General features: G+C 38.5%; 1 protein-coding gene and 1 long non-coding RNA gene across 2 annotated transcripts in view; one reads left to right on the top strand and one right to left on the bottom strand.

Annotated features, from left to right (window-relative positions):
* The first annotated feature begins 14,553 nt into the window (after positions 1 to 14,553).
* On the top strand, positions 14,554 to 16,300 carry LOC104950505 (sialidase-3-like). Its single transcript, XM_010777029.1, has 2 exons — positions 14,554 to 14,849; positions 14,964 to 16,300. The coding sequence occupies exons 1-2, from the start codon at positions 14,631 to 14,633 to the stop codon at positions 15,891 to 15,893; spliced, it is 1,149 nt and encodes a 382-aa protein (XP_010775331.1). The 5' UTR covers positions 14,554 to 14,630; the 3' UTR covers positions 15,894 to 16,300.
* Positions 16,301 to 17,849: 1,549 nt separating this feature from the next.
* Positions 17,850 to 18,026, bottom strand: part of LOC104950504 (uncharacterized) — a 307-nt gene continuing 130 nt past the window's right edge. The window contains exon 2 of the long non-coding RNA XR_798926.1: positions 17,850 to 17,972. This is a non-coding gene — a long non-coding RNA (uncharacterized lncRNA). The remainder of the gene's footprint in view (positions 17,973 to 18,026) is intronic.

The following is an 18,026-nucleotide window of genomic DNA, read 5'->3' as shown; positions in this document are numbered from 1 at the left end:
CACAACAGCTATATAAACACTACAAAACAGATTTTAGCCAAGTCTGAAGGTCTCTAAAATAAAAGTGTATAATTTGGTGTTCGGGTCTGGGAAGACCCAGCAGCATTGCTGTGGGTGACTTGGGGTCAAATTTGGCCCAATAAAGATTCATCTTTGACTTTAGACACATTTTTATTTTTGAGTGTTTTGGACTGAAATAAATCATGGGTCAAAATTGACCCGCGAACACCATGAACGGTAACAGCTTTCGAACACAACACAAGGAAGGGTTAAACAACCTGTTACTTTCACACTGTGTTTCTAAAACCACGATAGTCTGGTAGTGTACATGTTTATTTATTTATTGCTTGATAATATTGGTTGTATCAAGATACTTTTCATCAAGATCAGGTCTAGAGCATACTCTAACCCAGTGGTTCTCAACTGGCGGGTCGCGACCCAAAAGTGGGTCGCGGACCTGTTTCGAGTGGGTCGCAGATTTGTGAGTGAAGAAAAACAAATTGAAAAAGAAAAATGTCTTTTTTGGGAAAAAGGCAAACTTTTATTTTGAAGACCCGATTTTCTAACGCTGTGCATGCAGGTGGCGTTGGACTGGAAGTACCGACCATAAACGCTTTTGAAAACTTCTTTCAAGTAGTGATCATCTTCTCAATAAAATATATTTGCTGATGTTTTTTCAGAATCAAGATTGTTGCCGGAAGTCCCCGCGGAGAATAAGGCTCATCCCAAATCACCCCCTCGACCCTACCCCTCCGTGACGGAGTGAAACAGGAAATGCCGTAACTGTATGTAACAACGGTTTTGTCAAATATGACCCCCGGTTTGATGATTGACAGGTCACAGAACAATGGGAGCTATACCCTTGCCCACAATTGAAAGTAATTCACACAGACTATCTACTCTTTGCTCTTCTCTCTGTGAGGAGCAGCAAGTTCAGCTGTCAGAACAAAGTGAAAAACAAACAATGGCATAAAATATTATTAATATGTCGGGTAGCAATAGATTTATTTATTTTCATATCAGAGTGTACCAGAATGCGTAGTTAGTATTTCTAAAAATCCCCTGGGGGCAGCATGTGCCTTTTTATGTTAAACAGTTCAGCTTTGATTCCATCATCTCATTAAACCTTATTTAAAAGCATTCTTCAGTTCTGTGAAGGGATATATGCACTGTACTTCACTTTAATAATGTATGCTGAAAAGCGTACATATTACAGCACGATTTTTTGTTGAATAGATTTGAGTGGTTCAAAATGTCAGGTCGCGATTGATTGACAAAGGAAAAAGTGGGTCCCGAGGCCTGACCAGTTGAGAACCACTGCTCTAACCCAACATAACAAACTGTGCTACTATGTTTTTGGCTGGTTTTGTGATGCAGCTCGCTATTTCATAATTACCATATATTTTTTGTATATATATAGCAGATCCCTTCACACAGCTTTAATGTCCAGGTATGTTGTGCAATGACAATTTTAGTTGTTTAAAAAGCACATATGATTTTTTTTGCCAACTCAAAGGGGGGAAATATCTTTGTTGACCTGATCTGTTTCCTTCGGTTTTCCACCAGCGGATCTGACTAACTGGAGTCAAGGCCTGAATTTCAAAATCTACTTTGATGTAGCACACAGCCCTTTTTCCAGTAACACATTTGAAGGGATTGCAAAGTCCAACATAGCAAAATACAAAGCTCTGAAGCTCAGTGCGTTCAGTGTCAGCTACAGTCTCATCTGTCGATCACTGGAACAGCTATAACCTTAGGTAGTCCACCACCTAAGTCTAAATCAAGTAAAAACACCCATCAGTATAATTCAATATGTTTCAGCAGCAAAACAAATGAAACTGCATCCTCCAAAATAAACAGTTTACTTAACAGTTCTCTTAAACAGTTCCAATGAAAACTGAGCATTACTGTTAAATGCAGGGCTCTTGTAATTGCTACGGTTACCTAATAATATCTAAGGGCAATAGTTGTCACACACACACACATACTGTCTTCTGTGAAGAAATTATTCTATTCGTGTTGTGGTCTGATCACCTCTAGATGGCGACAGAGAATACGTTTTAAATGTGCAACTTCCAGGTCTGTTTTGTGTTCTTGTGCTTTTTGTTCAATGTATAAAAGATTCAGAGCAGTGAACGCATCGATATTTGTTACTATCATAAGCTGACTAACAAGAGTGAGAGTATTATATGTATGTGCTATCACAGACGGGTAAGAGAGAATTCATGATATTTTGTACAGAACTTCTTTTTTTGAAGGTTTATTTCAGATCACCTGTTGCACATGATATGGTGACATCATTCTTTGATTAGGACTTGAGACGGGGACAGTCTGATCTTGCAAACATCTAACAGATATTACCTGCCAAAAACTCTGGTCTGTGGGCCGTGTTCAGACGACATTTTGTGAACAATCTGAAATGTACTCAAGTCAATATTTAATAACACATATCTACCAGGTCTGCATTAGGAATTCATTTTAAGTGCATTGGCTGGCAAATAAGAACATGTGTGAGTGCTCATCTTGCAGTACTATTGTTCGAAATATCTGACTATGGGAGAAATCTTGTTATAGTTCTGGACTCTGACCTATATTTAAAAACTCACAATATCAGGAATTAAAAAATCGGCACGCTGCTAATTCAGAAATATAGCTGGACTCAAACTGACTCATACTACATTCTCAAAGATATTGAAGTGACTGTCATTTTGTATATATTGATTGTTGTGCTTTTATTTAGGTCTAAATGTGTGCATAAATGTGTCTTTTGATTGTGTATATTATATACATATTTGCATACATACTTTTATATATATTTGTTTTTGTATTCGGGATTGTGGGAAACGGTGTTTCGATCTCTCTGTCTGTACATCACAAACTGAAAGATTGACAATAAAGTTGACTGACTTAAAAAACCTGTTCTTTTCTTTTTGTCCATTTACAAGACATGTCATCATTCTAAGGTATAATGAAATTGCTTACGTTTCTGTCAATGCAGTAAAAGAGATAGGCACAAAAAAATAAAAGCAGTAGTAGCAGCAATAAGAAGGCACTAATTAGATTAAATCAAATGTTAATGTACTTCATTAAAAATTTAAGAAACTACAAAATGTAATTATAAGTGGTTGTTAATAAAAAAGATTTCAAAAAAATCTCCTTAAATTCCTAAAAAAATTACCTTTTAATATTTTTGGTTGCAGACTCTGTAGGGTGTACTTTTGTATGTGTATGTTCACAGTTATTATACTGTGTTCTGAGAGGGGGAAGGATAAGAGTGTTGCCACAGCTCTAGGGAGGGACCCGTACTTCAGTCTGTTTGTGTGTGAAGTCCTGAACTGTTTGCGTTTTAAACAGGGAGTGTGTGTGGCGTCTGTGATAATGCTGCTGGCCTTCTTCCACAGTGGTGTAGATGCTGTCGAGGCTCCGTCCTGACGAAGCGCTTCACCACCTTCACCACCTTCACCACCTTTTTCAGATCTTTGCAGCTGGCGTACCACACAGTGATGCAGCTCGTCAGGGTGCTCTAGTAATTGAACGGTAGAATTTTCCTAGCAGTTCCTGTGTGAGCCTGGTCTGTTTCAGCTTTCTCTGGAAGAAGAGCAACAGTGTCTTTACAAGTCTATGTAAAAAACTAAAATAACCCGACAACTGCAACTTATTTAGAACGTTGCAGCTGGAGTTCCCACTAACACCAAGGAAGTATCACATCACCCAGTTCTCAAAGCATTTCACTGACTCCCAATGCATCAAAGGATTTACTTCAAAATATTATACTGACCTTCAAAGCTCTGAACGGCTCGAGGCCAGAATACATGTCTGATGTGTTGCTTCGGGAAAGCCACTCGGAGCTCTGAGATTATCTGGCAGAGGGTTGCTTATTGTCTCAAGGGTCAGAATCGAGCGTGCGGAAACAGTTTTTATTTGTATGCCTCGTAGACCTAGAATAAACTTCCAAAACATCTGAGGTCTACCACGACCCTGAGTTCTTTTTTTTACACTGCTTTTACCAAGGTCATTTAAACATGTCATTTTTCTTAAAAAATCTGCACCTATGCAATCATTTATATCTAGTTTATTTCAAATGTTTATATATTTCTTTTCTCTTTACTGTATCAATGCTTGTTTATATAACTTTAAGGGGCCTAAAATGTGCTATACAAATAAACCTACCTTACTATTGTGCAAGAGTTTATGCAACATCCTTCTTAAACATTTATTTATTACTAAAGAGGCATTTGTTTACAATTGAAGTGGTTTTGTAATTACTTCCCGTGAAGCTATTTTTTAGTAAATTGTTATTTTCTTTTTTTATGGTTTCACGGGCTTATTTCCCGTCAGCTGAAATTTGGGAAACATTACCGCCATAAGTATAGTTCTCCATTTGTGGGCATGATGCTGTGTAACACACACACACACACACAGACATAAACACACACACAACCTTGCTCTCTGCTGGTGGGCTGCCGCTGCACCGCTCAGTGTGTGGGTGGTCTGCACCAGGTGGAGGAGAGAGGGATTAACACCAGGCCTGCCTTAAGGGAGGGAAAAGTACAGAGGGAGAGAATATTAGAGATGGAGGAGAGATAGACATCTGTCCACCAGATGTGCTGTGCAAACATACGAAGGTGGTTTATGAAACTGAAAAGAGAATAAAAAGGCTTTCGGTCTCGAGGCTCGGTGACAACTGGATGCATTGTGACTGAAATAAGCCTCCCTCTTCCCTAATAACTCTCTTTACTTATTCCATGTGTGTGTGTGTATTTGTTTATCTGTGTGTGTGTGTGTGTGTGTGTGTGTGTGTGTGTGTGTGTGTGTGTGTGTGTGTGTGTGTGTGTGTTTGCTCATGTTGTCTGTCATTTGGTTATATACATAACACAAACACACACACATATGTTCTCTTTCCGTCTCTTCTTCCGTTCCCCGGAGGAACTTCAGCAGGCTGCTATTATAGTGTAAACCAGTGATGACCACCTGTCAAAACATGTCCATTCACTGTGTGTGTGTGTGTGTGTGTGTGTGTGTGTGTGTGTGTGTGTGTGTGTGTGTGTGTGTGTGTGTGTGTGTGTGTGTGTGTGTGTGTGTGTGTGTGTGTGTGTGTGTGTGTGTGTATGTATGTTTTTGTGCGTGTCTGGAGGATGTTGGGAGGCAATGAGACATGTAAAACCTACAGCAGAACAAAATAATTATTTTGATTCTAGTCCCTCACTGATTTGCTTTTATTTGAGTGAATATTTAATTGCACATCCTCAAAAGTACACCACCCTTCATTTCACTGAAGATATGAGCGATCAATAATGTGTCGTGAGTATGTGACAAATAGACATTTTTGCTGAGTAATGGAAACAAACATTTGTAGCCTAAATACAATTTAGAAATTGGACCTTAAGTTAACTTGTCAAAAATACTCACCAATGAACTGTCAAATAAACAATACCTATAAAAAAAGTTAAAAGTTGTACTTAATGCAAAATACTTATTACGATAAAATATCGAAAAATATATATACAGGCATCTATACCAAAGAACAACGTTTTTTTTTATCAAGGAAAGGCATGATTCATTTGATTGAAAGCTAAAGAAAAGCTGACCTTTTTTATTTTTTTAAATACACAGAAATATCATTTTTATTTTTCCAGCTAAACCACATTTGCCATTGATTGTGAACAAAAAAGGGTACGATTTGGCTTAAATGACACATTTGACTACAACTAACACTCTTCCTTTTATAACATACTGTATAAATATGTCAAACTTAATATTTATTTTCCTCTGAGTGTCTATGGATTGACTGTTTCTTTTCTCTGCAGCATGTGTGTGTGTGTGCGTGCGTGCGTGCGTGTGTGTTGTACAGCTGTTTACATAGCTAACAGTGGGTGAGCCCTATACAACAAGCCCTACCTCTGGGATTTGGCCATGTTGAAGGCCTATAAATTCTGGATGAAAGCTGGGGCCAAATTAATAAACTTTAACAGGATAAAGATGTGGCTTATTACACAGCATGACATTGCCCTCCCTTAAATTACAAAAAAACAATCTTAATTTACAAGTTCCTGTCCATAGAACATTATACAGTAAAAAAACACACTTGATTTGGTTCGTGTATATCATGTTTGCATTGAAATAAATATCCCTTTCATACAGTGTCTTTCCCTGATCCTTCATATTTCTACCCACTGGCTCACTTTGCCCCAGAGCTCCCCCTCTGAAGTGATATAAAGTTAAACCAGCTAACCCAAAAGGCAAACACACTTGGATAGCTGAGTCCTCAATCCACGCCTTTGGTGTTACCTGGAGCTATTACAGGCTTTTTTCTATCATGTTCTGGTTATTGGGTGCTATTAGATTGGTATCCCGCCTCGCTCTGTTAAAGTTGTTTTTCTTTCGAAGCCTAGCTGTGAAACGTACTTTAGCACAAAAGTTATAGAGCAATAAATTCTGGAAGATAAAGTGGCTGAATTTCTTTAAAAACTCAATGTTGTGTAATTACTTGGACAGCGAATAGAGAAGAACTTACCGATATGAGAAGCCTTTGTGTATGTGTGTGGCTTTTACATAATATAGTGCACAACGTGGAGGAAGGTTTAAACCTGGACAGGATGTCTCAAAGCATCAACTCTTACAGTAAATCAGTACATGTGTGATCCACAGGATAAATGGTAAAGCTCCGATCAGTTTTTTAGTTTTTTAGTTGGCCAGTATATATTTTCATGAGTTAATAGGAAAACTTGCGAAGGGTCACTTATTTTACACATACAGGAACATTATCATTCATTTGAGTCATGTTTAATGCAATATTCATTTGTTTTGTTGCATTGTTTAAAGGTGACCTATCATGCAAAATGCACTTTTGTACGTCTTTTATACATGAATATGTGTCCCCGGTGTTCCAGGGAACTCACCAAGTGTCAGAAAACACAACCCTCTCTATTTTCCTCCATACCCAAATCTCTTAAAAAGGGGCTGCAACGGATCTGATGCAGACTGATCCAGATTTGAACACTTCTATGACGTCATAGAAGTGGCGCTAGGGCTATTGGGCCAACTCCACCAATCAGGAGGAGACAGCCACGGACATTGCCGTTCGAAAGTGCTGGAGACGCTCTAGTACATATGCCAGGCCTGTAGATGGTGCTGTTCTCACAGAATCAGCCCATGAAAAGACAGTGTTAAATTGAGCGAAATGAGGAATGGCTAAAATGCATGATCTGTTTGGTATTTAGAAAAATAAAAAGTATAAATATGACATATATAGGTATGGTCCTACACTATATTATTCAAATATACCATGATAGATCCACTTTAAGCTAAATGTAAGAGTTCAAGCGTTAGATGCATACTGTACATATATACACTATGAATGAGATGAACTCTTAATTGCTGCTGGTCACTTAAATCACTAAAAGCTTTTTGTTGAAGGCCTACAATGACATAACCTTTATTTAGCGCTTTTTTATTGTCTTTAAAACTCCTGAGGAACATATCTGTCTCTTTAGCTGCTTAATGCTCCACTTTATCCAACAGCAAGTCTGCATCTGTGTCTGTGTGCTGCTTGGTGCTGAGCTTGTAGTGCACAGTGGGTTTTCAGAGCTCAATCACAACAACAGAGAGGAGCTGCAGATTCAGGCGATAATTCTCAAAAATATCATCACTATCTATTTGACATTGCTCACATTTTGAATATAAAAAGCAATCACCAGCTACATAGCGTACATCTTGGTTATGGAAGAAAAATACGTTCCTAATAATGGGATCAAAGTGAACAACATCATTATTACATATTTGATCTATTTGCAGCACGAGATTTTCTACATGTTTCTCTACTCAAAACAAAAACCACAGTTAAGACAGACCTAGACAGTAGAATGCTATGATTCCTGCAGGACACATTTGAAACATGACACTGCCACCATTCATGATTATAAACGTTTCAAGAAAATTACTTTTGTAAAACAGGACTCTAACGCAAGTCTGCAATTTCCACTGCTTTCCACTCAAGAACAAATATCACATGCTTTCTCCCTGTCTGGTCTACAATTAACTTTCCTTCAAAAGTGGGATATTTAATTTGTATGCTAATGCATTTGAGAGCAGTGTTAGTGTAGTTTTATTACACGTTTGCTTTGGCAGAAAATCTGAATAAAAAAACATTTGTTAAGCATTTAGTGTGCGTTCCACCTGATGACTCATTACTGCGGCTTCCTGTCACCAGCAGTTCCTCACATTGTTATTCCCCTCCCATCCCTCCTTCCTTTCTAGAAAACAGGACGTGTTATCTGTATTATTTGGAAATCTGCTACAAATCTGGCATCCATATGTCGGGACATAATTGTTTCATGTCCTTCAATTTGGTTTTATGAAAGAGTATTCTTCTCCGCACATGTGCATATTCTTTCTTTCGTGTCTTTGTTGTTTTTGAAGTGAATCCTAACATTGTGTGTGGTTGTGATACTGCCCACTGAGGCCTTGTGCTGTGTGAGTGAGTGTTTTGGGGGATTATGGTTCAAAGGGGGCTGCGCTGAGCTTGCACAGACGACTCGGGCCTGAATGTTCACTTATGTCTGTAACAGGTTGTCAATACGTTTGGAATTTATTGAAGATTGGTTCCACACATTTGTTCCTGTGTTCTGATGTCAACGTTATGTTGACCTTTAGCTGGATCAACAATTTACTGTGGTACAGACTGCAATTACAGTCGGTTTACGAGACGTGCAGTTAAGGAGAGTACACGGAAAAAACTGAACCGTTGGCTTTAGTTAAATGTATTATGTAAACAAATGTAACACAACTGTATTAGGTTAGTTAAAAGCAATAATATTAAGTTGAACCTAATCTTTTTTATTAAAACTTCACATTGTTGCTTTCAACTAACCTAGTACAGTTATGTGAAATCTGTTGACATAATACATTTAATTAAAGTCAACGTTTTAGTTTTTGTAGTATAAAAGTCTAAATATGAGCCCAGACCCATATTAGCACTCAAAGATGGTTGGAATGTTTGGTTTTACGATACTGCTTTGTAAACCTTGAGAATGTTTAATATATATCCTGATAACCAATGCTGGATTAGCAGTGGGCAACTGCAGGTTCACCTTGTGCTACCCATCTCCCCCATACAACTAAACCAATTGAAACAGTCAAAAAGGTGCCTCCTATTTATGTTAATTATCCCTCTTCACCTTGATTTGTGTCCGTCTGTTACACATCTTTCATTGGGCATGAAATGGAAAGCCGCACACCTGTCTTTACAAGGTCTTTAAAGGCCTGTCAGAGCAAAATTCAAGGAATCATGAAAAGGTACAAATCTAGAGAAGACTCCAAAAAAAATCTTGAGGAAAGAAAATGATTCATTTGGAATTAACTGATGAGACTTTATGTGAAAGAAGATGTCCCAACTGATGTAACACAACTAAATATAGAGTGACATGATTGAGACATGATGAAATGAATCAAAGCCTGCCAGCTTGCCCAGGCAAGGCAGGTTTATTTATACAGACCCTTTCAACACCAGGCCATTCAAAGTGCTTAACAAAAAGGAAAGACATTAAGAAATAGTGCAGCTGAAACACATTATGAAATGGCTTTTAAGAACAGTCATTATAAAACAAAGATAATAAGATGAGTCTCCAGCCTGGATTTAAGAGTATGAGTTGCAGGACCTGCAGGTTTCTGGTAGTTAGTGCCAGATGTTTGGAGCATAATAACTAAACGCTGCTTCTCCATGTTTAGTTCTGACAGAAAGCAGACCAGTCCCTGAAGAACTGAGAGTTCTGGGGAGATCAGAAATGTAATTTGGCCCTAAACCATTCAATGCTTTACAAACCAGCAGCAGTATTTCAAAATCAATTATTTGACAGACAGGAAGCCAGTGCAAAAGACCTCAGCTACACTCAGATGTCCTCCTCTTCCCACTTAATGATGTTTGCCCCTTCCACCCTTTTGATCTTGGCGATATAAATTGATTGTTAGTGCCCTGGTCCCTCTTCTTTTGCATGACCCTAGAGAACTGCTTTTAAAATGGCATCTCATAAACCCATCCTATCCCACCCCTCTGAGTTAATATATTGTAACTCCCAACTGCTGAGCTGTGCTTGGTGACAAGATAAAGCCTTTCATTTTCTACAATCACCGAAAAAACCATTACATGTAATATCTATTAAACAGATTTTTTTGTCATGGAGCACAACATTCATGAACACCAGCATGATGAACACAGAAGAACTGAAAAAAGAGAACAAGGCAGCGAAGGAAGAAAACAGAAGTTCATGAGCTGACATTAGAGCGGGGGAACGACCGAGTGTGGGTGAGGGTAGTGAGCTTTTATGAGAGTTGAGTCATATAGGGTGGTCCTTAGCTGCATGCTCAGATAGGAGGCTTATCAACACAACACCCAACATCCAAGTCATCCCAATAATTCTAACTCTTCCCAACTGCAGCGGACACAGAACCGTCCAACTCTGTCCCGCTACCCATAATGTGAGGTCTGAGAAATAAATTTGTTGCAAACACATTCAAAACACTTCACAGCTGTTGGTTTTTCGCTGATTCAGGCCTCCCCCTGCCAAAGCATAAAACTGTTTAAACAGTCAGTTTGAATTTAATGGCAGTTTTTGATGTGTTCGTACTTGGAAATATTAGCTTGGTTTGATCCATAAATATTCAAGAGTTATCAAGTCAGAGCTCATTAATGATCCCTCCAACTCTTGTTTCCCTGGCTTGGGTCTCCAGCACCTGTCAGCTTTTTTATTAGCACTGAAGGCAGCACTGGATACTGAGCAGCAGGGTGGAGCGGTTATAAGAGGAGGAGGAGCAGGGAAGTGGTAGGAGAAGAGGAAAGGGGGATATTTGTGATATTTATGGGCTGAAGGCTGGGACATGGTGCAGCACACCGTTGTATGGCACTCCAGAAGCTACACATTTCCATTTTTCTTTCATCCAGTGCAGGGCAACTGCCTTCAATGTTGTTGTTTTTAAGTTGTCCTCCATCTAAGATACATACATGTATTATTCATAAAGGCAAAAGCAAAGCTTAAACTATGACTCCAATTATCATTTTACAAATCAGCATGTGTGAATAGGCAAAACATTTGGACCAGATGTAATGCCTTTTTTGAATAACAGTACATGTTTACTCCTCTTCAAATTCATAGCATACAACATTCATTTTTATGAAGAGAAAAAATGATTCTGGCTAAAACTGAGAAATCTGTTCCTCATTATTTCCTGTTATATGCATAAGTAGATTTTTCACCCTATTGGTTTATCCCATTCTCTGTTCTTTTCTGGACTTTCTTCTGCTTTCTTAGAGAACCAATACAAAAATATCAACCCCTACTTATCACTCAACAGACCTGTGTTTAAAAGCTCCTCCCTTATTTGAAAACGTGCACAGCAAAGGTGAAGAATGAGGAAAACCATGAAGTGACAATCGAGGTAATTATGCCAAGCAACTGTTTTCCTGGTATATCCATTGTGACGGTTATTTTTTTAACTCATCCATGCTATGTTCATTATTTGTAACCTTTGGGTAATATCTCTTTCAGTGGTCAGAGCAGAAAACATTGATCGAGAAATGTCCTGCTCTCACCGTCCTATGAACCCGTGCCCTCTTTATGAGAAGACCAACAAAACACTCTTCCTGTTTTTCATCCGTGTGAAATGCACATGCACAGAGCAGTGGCAGATAGATAATGCCACAAAAAAGCTTGCCTCTGCTATGTTAAGACTACAGATAATGGTCAAAGTTGGAGCGACGTGACGGATTTGACGGACTCGCTGGTGAAATCCAACAGTTGTCCACATTTGCTATCGGGCCAGGCCATGGTCTTCAAACAGAGAGTGGAAGATTGATCGTCCCAGTTCATGCTTATGTTTCTAGCTCTAGCTCAAAATGAAAATGAGTCACTTGAATGTCAAATGGCAGAGTTTGCTGATGATAGGTGGGAAAGCTTTATCTAGCAGTAACTAAGGGAAGTTATCGTGAAGAAGACATCAGTCATAACAAAGGAGAGGTTTTTTCCAAGCTGAGCGGTAGTAGAAATCTTGTAGAAACAGGTGTTGTCTCATTTCCAGATCAAAATGACATTGCAGGGGGGAATCGAGCCAGAACCAAAACAAGTGGCTGCTCTTCACCCACCCGAGTCATAAACCCGAAAGATTGAATTTAGGAGTGTATGTGAATAAATCTCCACAAGAACCAAGTGCATGGAGCGCTCCCTGGGTCATTAAGTGTGGACCCAGTGGTTACTCAGACCTGCTTACATTGATGAGGGTTGGTTTGCATGTCTTATGGAGTGTGGAGAGGAGAACTACACTGAACAGATTGCCATTGAGATGTTTAAATGATGTCAGGCAGGCCATTGAAGGGTAAAACAAACTGGCTGTTGTGTAATACTATTGCACTTTAATCCCATTCATAATTTCTGAATATAAAATGTGTTGTATCAGGATAGCAGAAAGTTAACATGGCTTCGGTCCAGACTAAAAACCTCCAAAAATGGTTAGCACTTAAAGGGTTTAGCCCATTATAAACTAATGCACCAGCACTAACAATAGTTTGACTTATTTGAAACGAATATACCTGCAAGTTTCTTTTTGTTCTGTTTTTATCTGTATGCTTTATTGCATTTATTGCAAGTCGCTTTGGATAAAAGCGTTTGCTAAATGAAATGTAATGTATTAATTATTATCAATCAAAGTCATAATTACTTACATCAACTCAAATGGTCTTGTTCTTTGTTTTTATTTCCGCTGTTTCAACTTTTAATGATGTATGACATTAACTTACATGTACTACTTATGTGGTGTCTATTACTTTCCACTTTGTGTCAATTACTCAAAGAATAAAACATACATTTTGACAAACAAAAGGTCTTAGGAGTTTTGTTTTTTCATTTTTCTGAATAAGGTAAAGGGTATGTTGTTTAACTGAAAAACCAAACAGCATAAGATCTCTTCCTTGTTTTAATGAAAATACAAAAGTGACTCGTGTTAATACATCACTAATATATGAAACTAGCTGGGTTTCTTTTCTGTTAGCATAACTGTAATCGTAAAAATACAATCATATGATAAAAGGTGACCTTCTTTCATCCGACCCATGTAATCGAAATCTGACCAAAACCTGCTGACATTCCTACCAGTAAATGATTCACCAAACTTTGATTCTGCTCCAACCATGAAAGTGAACACTCTTTTCTTTACTAACCAACAGTTACCTTTAACCCTAATAATGTTCTTTGATCCAATAAGTCACCTCTTTCAATAATAAATTCCACATCCCTCATTTGTTAAACATTAAATTGTTAAATAAGGTTTCCTGTAAGACTGATTAATAATAAACTCCTAAATATATCACTTCCCTGTGAAATGTAACAAGCTCTTATGGACCTTTCCTGTAGCATGTATTACTTGATGTCATCAGATAAAGTAATCAGTGCAAGTTACCAACATTGTTCCAACGCAGAGAGCAATGCATCTCTGGTGAGTGCAGAGGTTGGTAGTGGGGCAGAGCTCACACTGTGCTATAGCTCAGTCGGGAATGAAAATGAAAACTGGTACGTGCTTCTGCATCAAACACAGATCAGGTTGCCCTATAAGCGATATTTGATCTCAATGGGACCAACTTGGTTTCATAAAGGCTGAAAAAAAGAACGACATTGTTACATCTTAATCTAAATCCACCACGCTTTCTCCTCTTATAATGTTTGTATTGATTGCTGTCCTTGATTTGAATGGAGGAAGACCTACTGATTTAAACATACATTTCTCTTACATTTTGCACAATGTTGAAATATTATGGTGCAGGAGCTGAGAATTTTTATTTGAAAGAGTGAGCTGCTGTTTTAGACACTGCTGTATGTGTAGGAAGTGGACAAGTGGAAATGAAGAATTAACTAAGCATCTCTGACTGACCTTTGTTTTCCAGCATTTACTTTGAATAAGAGTGGTAATTAAAATGTTGTTGTCCATTTTGGTATATATATGGGAGTAGGTCTTAGTGAAACATTGACTGACAAAACATTCATACAAATTGGTGTGACATGGTAGCTCTCTCCTTCTGCAACACAGGTAGCAAGTACCACATGTTGACTTCCATTATGTAGATGACGACATCATGTATTGTTCTGCCTCTGATGAGGCACATACTCAGCTACAGGAAGCATTAGAAAAGCTTTAGCGTAAGTTATGTGAACTGAGCAGTATTGATGCGGTTGGGTTTTAATTGATTTGGTGATTTTTTATCAAGGACTAGACCCTATTTACTGTTAGGCCAGAACACATGTCAAGAAATAAACCGATCCATTCATTATTTTTATGAAAATCCTACTCATTTAGCCTTTAAAGTCGTTCTTGTATTTGCCATTCTAAATGATTGACCACTGTTATAGGATTAAATGGATACTGGTCTTTCTTCTGTTTGCCCTTTGTTTGTTTACTGAGAGAACGGAGGGAAAGAAGGAAATGAACCTATGAACCTCCTCTTATCACCAGACACCGGTTGTGCATAAAAGCTCCTCCCCTATTCACAGACTGCGCCAACCAGCCTGAAAAAAAGGAGAAGGCAAACTTGGATAATCCTGGAAAGGCAAGCTGCACGTCTTCTTTTAGTAACCGTACGATTTTATGCAACTATGGGCAACACAAACTCTTGTCAAAAAGAACCAGTGAAAAAAAAGGAAACCATCTTCAAGAATGAGGTGTACAGGATTCCTGCTCTTTTCTACAATAGAGATGAAAACATTTTAATGGCATTTGCAGAAAAGAGGACGAATGAAAATGATTCTAGCACAGAGGCGTTGGTAATGAAGACAGGAAAGGTGAAGAAGGAGGAAATGGAAGTGACAATCAAGGTAATTATGCCAAGCAACTGTTTTACTATTATATCAATTGAGAATATATACTAAGTTTCAACACTCATCCATGATAGGTGCATTATTTTTAACTTTGCGTAATATCTCTTTCAGTGGTCGGAGCAAAAAACACTGATCGAGAAAGGTTCTCACCGTCCTATGAACCCGTGCCCTCTTTATGAGAAGAACAACAAAACACTCTTCCTGTTTTTCATCCGTGTCGAGGGCGAATGCACAGAGCAGTGGCAGATAGATCATAACCAGAACAAAGCTCGTCTCTGCTATGTTAAGACTACAGATAATGGTCAAAGTTGGAGCGACGAGACGGATTTGACGCACTCGCTGGTTGAAATCAAACACTGGGCCACATTTGCTGTCGGGCCAGGCCATGGTCTTCAAACAGAGAGTGGAAGATTGATCGTCCCAGTTTATGCTTATGTTTCTGGCAAAAGCTCTGCCCCACATGCAGTCTCCCTGTATAGTGACGACAAGGGTGAAACATGGAAATTTGGCAAGATGCTTAAAAACGAGTCACTTGAATGTCAAATGGCAGAATACTTTGACCATTCGGGCAACAGCCTCATTTACTGCAATGCACGCACTAAGGGAAGTTATCGTGAAGAAGACATCAGTCATAACAAAGGAGAGGATTTTTCCAAGCTGAGCTGTTTTTTTTGTTTCTACAAAAATCTTGTAGAAACAACAGGTGGCTGTCAAGGAAGTGTTGTCTCATTTCCAGATCAAGATGGCAATATAGGGGGGGAATCGAGCCAGAACCAAAACAAGTGGCTGCTCTTCACCCACCCGAGTGATAAATCCAAAAGATCAAAATTAGGAGTGTATGTGAATAAATCTCCAAAAGACCCAAGTGCATGGAGCGCTCCCTGGGTCATTAACTGTGGATTCAGCGGTTACTCAGACCTGGCTTACATTGATGAGGGTTGGTTTGCATGTCTTATGGAGTGTGGAGAGAAGAAATACAATGAACAGATTGCCTTTCAGATGTTTAGCTACAACGAGGTCAAGCAGGCCATTAAAAAGTAAAACAAACTGGCTGTTGTGTAATTCTATTGCACTGAAATCCCATTCATAACTTCTGAATATAAAATGTGTTGTATCAGGATAGCAGAAAGTTAACATGCCTAATAACCTCTAAAAAATATTAGCACTTAAAGGGTTTAATTTAGCCCATCACAAACTAATCCACCAGCACTCACCTTAGTTTGGCTTATTTGAAGCGAATATACCTGCTGTCTCGTTGTTTTGTTTGTATCTTTATGCTTTATTGCACTTATTGTAAGTCACTTTGGATAAAAGCGTCAGTTAAATGAAATGTAATGTATTAATGATTGACATCATCCAAATCTATCATGTATGACCTTTATTTACCACTTTGTGTCAATTATTCAACTAATAAAACATACATTTTGACAAAGAAATATCCTTATAAGTGTTTTATTTAATTTTTTTCTGTAATAACGTTATCCATTTTATGCAGATAATGTCACAGTCTGCTTTCTCACTCACCTATTTTCTGCACTAACATTCCTTAGTCACCTGGTAGTCACACCCTGTCTCTCTCTCTCACTCTGTTACACCCATCAGCTCCATTAGTATTTAGGCCCACTTCACTTTCACCTCAGTGCCAGATCGTACTTTGCAGCATGCCAGTCTTTCCTGCATTACCCTCCAGATTGCTCTCCCGGTTTCGACTCTGCCTGTCCCTGACCTGCCTGCCTCGCCTGCTCCCTGACCTGGTCTGTACCTACAACTCCCGTCTTGCTTTCTCCTGGAACCCTCGNATCCTTCAGCCTACTTTCAGCTGCACAAACTATTCAACTATTTACTTATTCAGCTATTTCAGGACAATGGAGGCTATACATGTTGTTGTTTATACCTTTATTAACCTTTTCTTTTAAATATTAGCTTCCTCACATTTTTCTACTCTCCAGTTTACCATTTCACTTTCAAGTTTTTCAACAAAGTACATTGCAATGCATTTGAGCTGTAACAATTTGGATTCAAATCATTTCACTTTTCTACATTTCTCCGCCAATTCAAGCCCAACACCCACTTTTTGTAGCTAAAGCAGCTTACCATTCAACTAAAACATATTCAGACTTTTTCTGCATTTTCAGCTAAATTCAGCGCAACAATGTTCACAGTTAAAGCATTCCCACTAGCAATTTCTTCAGGAATTGCATTCTCTAGTTATAGTTGCTGTACAGGTTTCATCGTATTCAACATCCATGCATTGTAATCAATGGTTACAGAGCAAAGAAAATACTACCATTATTAGACCTTTAACCCTGTGGTCATTTTGAGACTGTTGTGTTGATTTGGTATTTTGTTTTTCATTTAGTTTTTTAAATCATATTTTGATCTTGCTGCCTCAGAAACTCCTACTTTCTGTTTAAAAAAAGTAGGATCACCTTTGATGGTTAAATTCAAAATGAAAAGTGAATAACAAAATGTTTAAACTCACCACGTTGTCATCCGTCTGCGTTTCATTCCCTAAACAGAATTCAAAAGAGAGTTGATTTGAACTTCCACAGTTAAAATCCATGTTCATCAAAAGCTTCTAGTTTGTAAAGTATAATGTGTGAATGTCCTCACCTTGAGTCCTCTTCCGTCTGATGACAGCCACAGTGATTATTGATTATTGTGAGTGCTGCAACACCCACGATCACAACGATGATCCACCACCACCAACCTGGAAGAGAGAAGTCAGAAGAGTTACATATACTCAGAGGTTTTGATCTCTTTGTCTTTAAACTCTGAATCAACAACATGTATTCTGGCTATTTTACATCAGTAAAAAGTAACTTCAACATCTCATCATGTTCTCACCTGAGGACTGAGGGCTGTAGGGAAACAGATATTCTTCTCCCGTGTTCTCATCAGTTACATTACAAGTAAACAACTCAAACCTTGGTGTGTTACTAAAATGAGAAGTCAGAAATGTCACAGAGGCAGAGCAGGAAGACTGTGATGTCTTTATCTCTCTGTGATCTGTATCCACATCTCGACCCTGAAGCAGCCACTTCACTGTCTGTCTACAGTCTCCACGTCTCGTCACAGAGCAGCTTAACTTCACCTCATCATTATCCTGACGCTCAGTCACTGAAGATGGAGATATTGTGAGAGAAAGACAACAAGAGTAACATTAACTTCATC

Source organism: Notothenia coriiceps, unplaced genomic scaffold, assembly GCF_000735185.1.
Source record: "Notothenia coriiceps isolate Sejong01 unplaced genomic scaffold, NC01 NC01_scaffold00017713, whole genome shotgun sequence".
In the NCBI taxonomy this organism is placed as follows: domain Eukaryota; kingdom Metazoa; phylum Chordata; class Actinopteri; order Perciformes; family Nototheniidae; genus Notothenia; species Notothenia coriiceps.
This window is presented reverse-complemented; position numbering and strand designations above follow the sequence as displayed.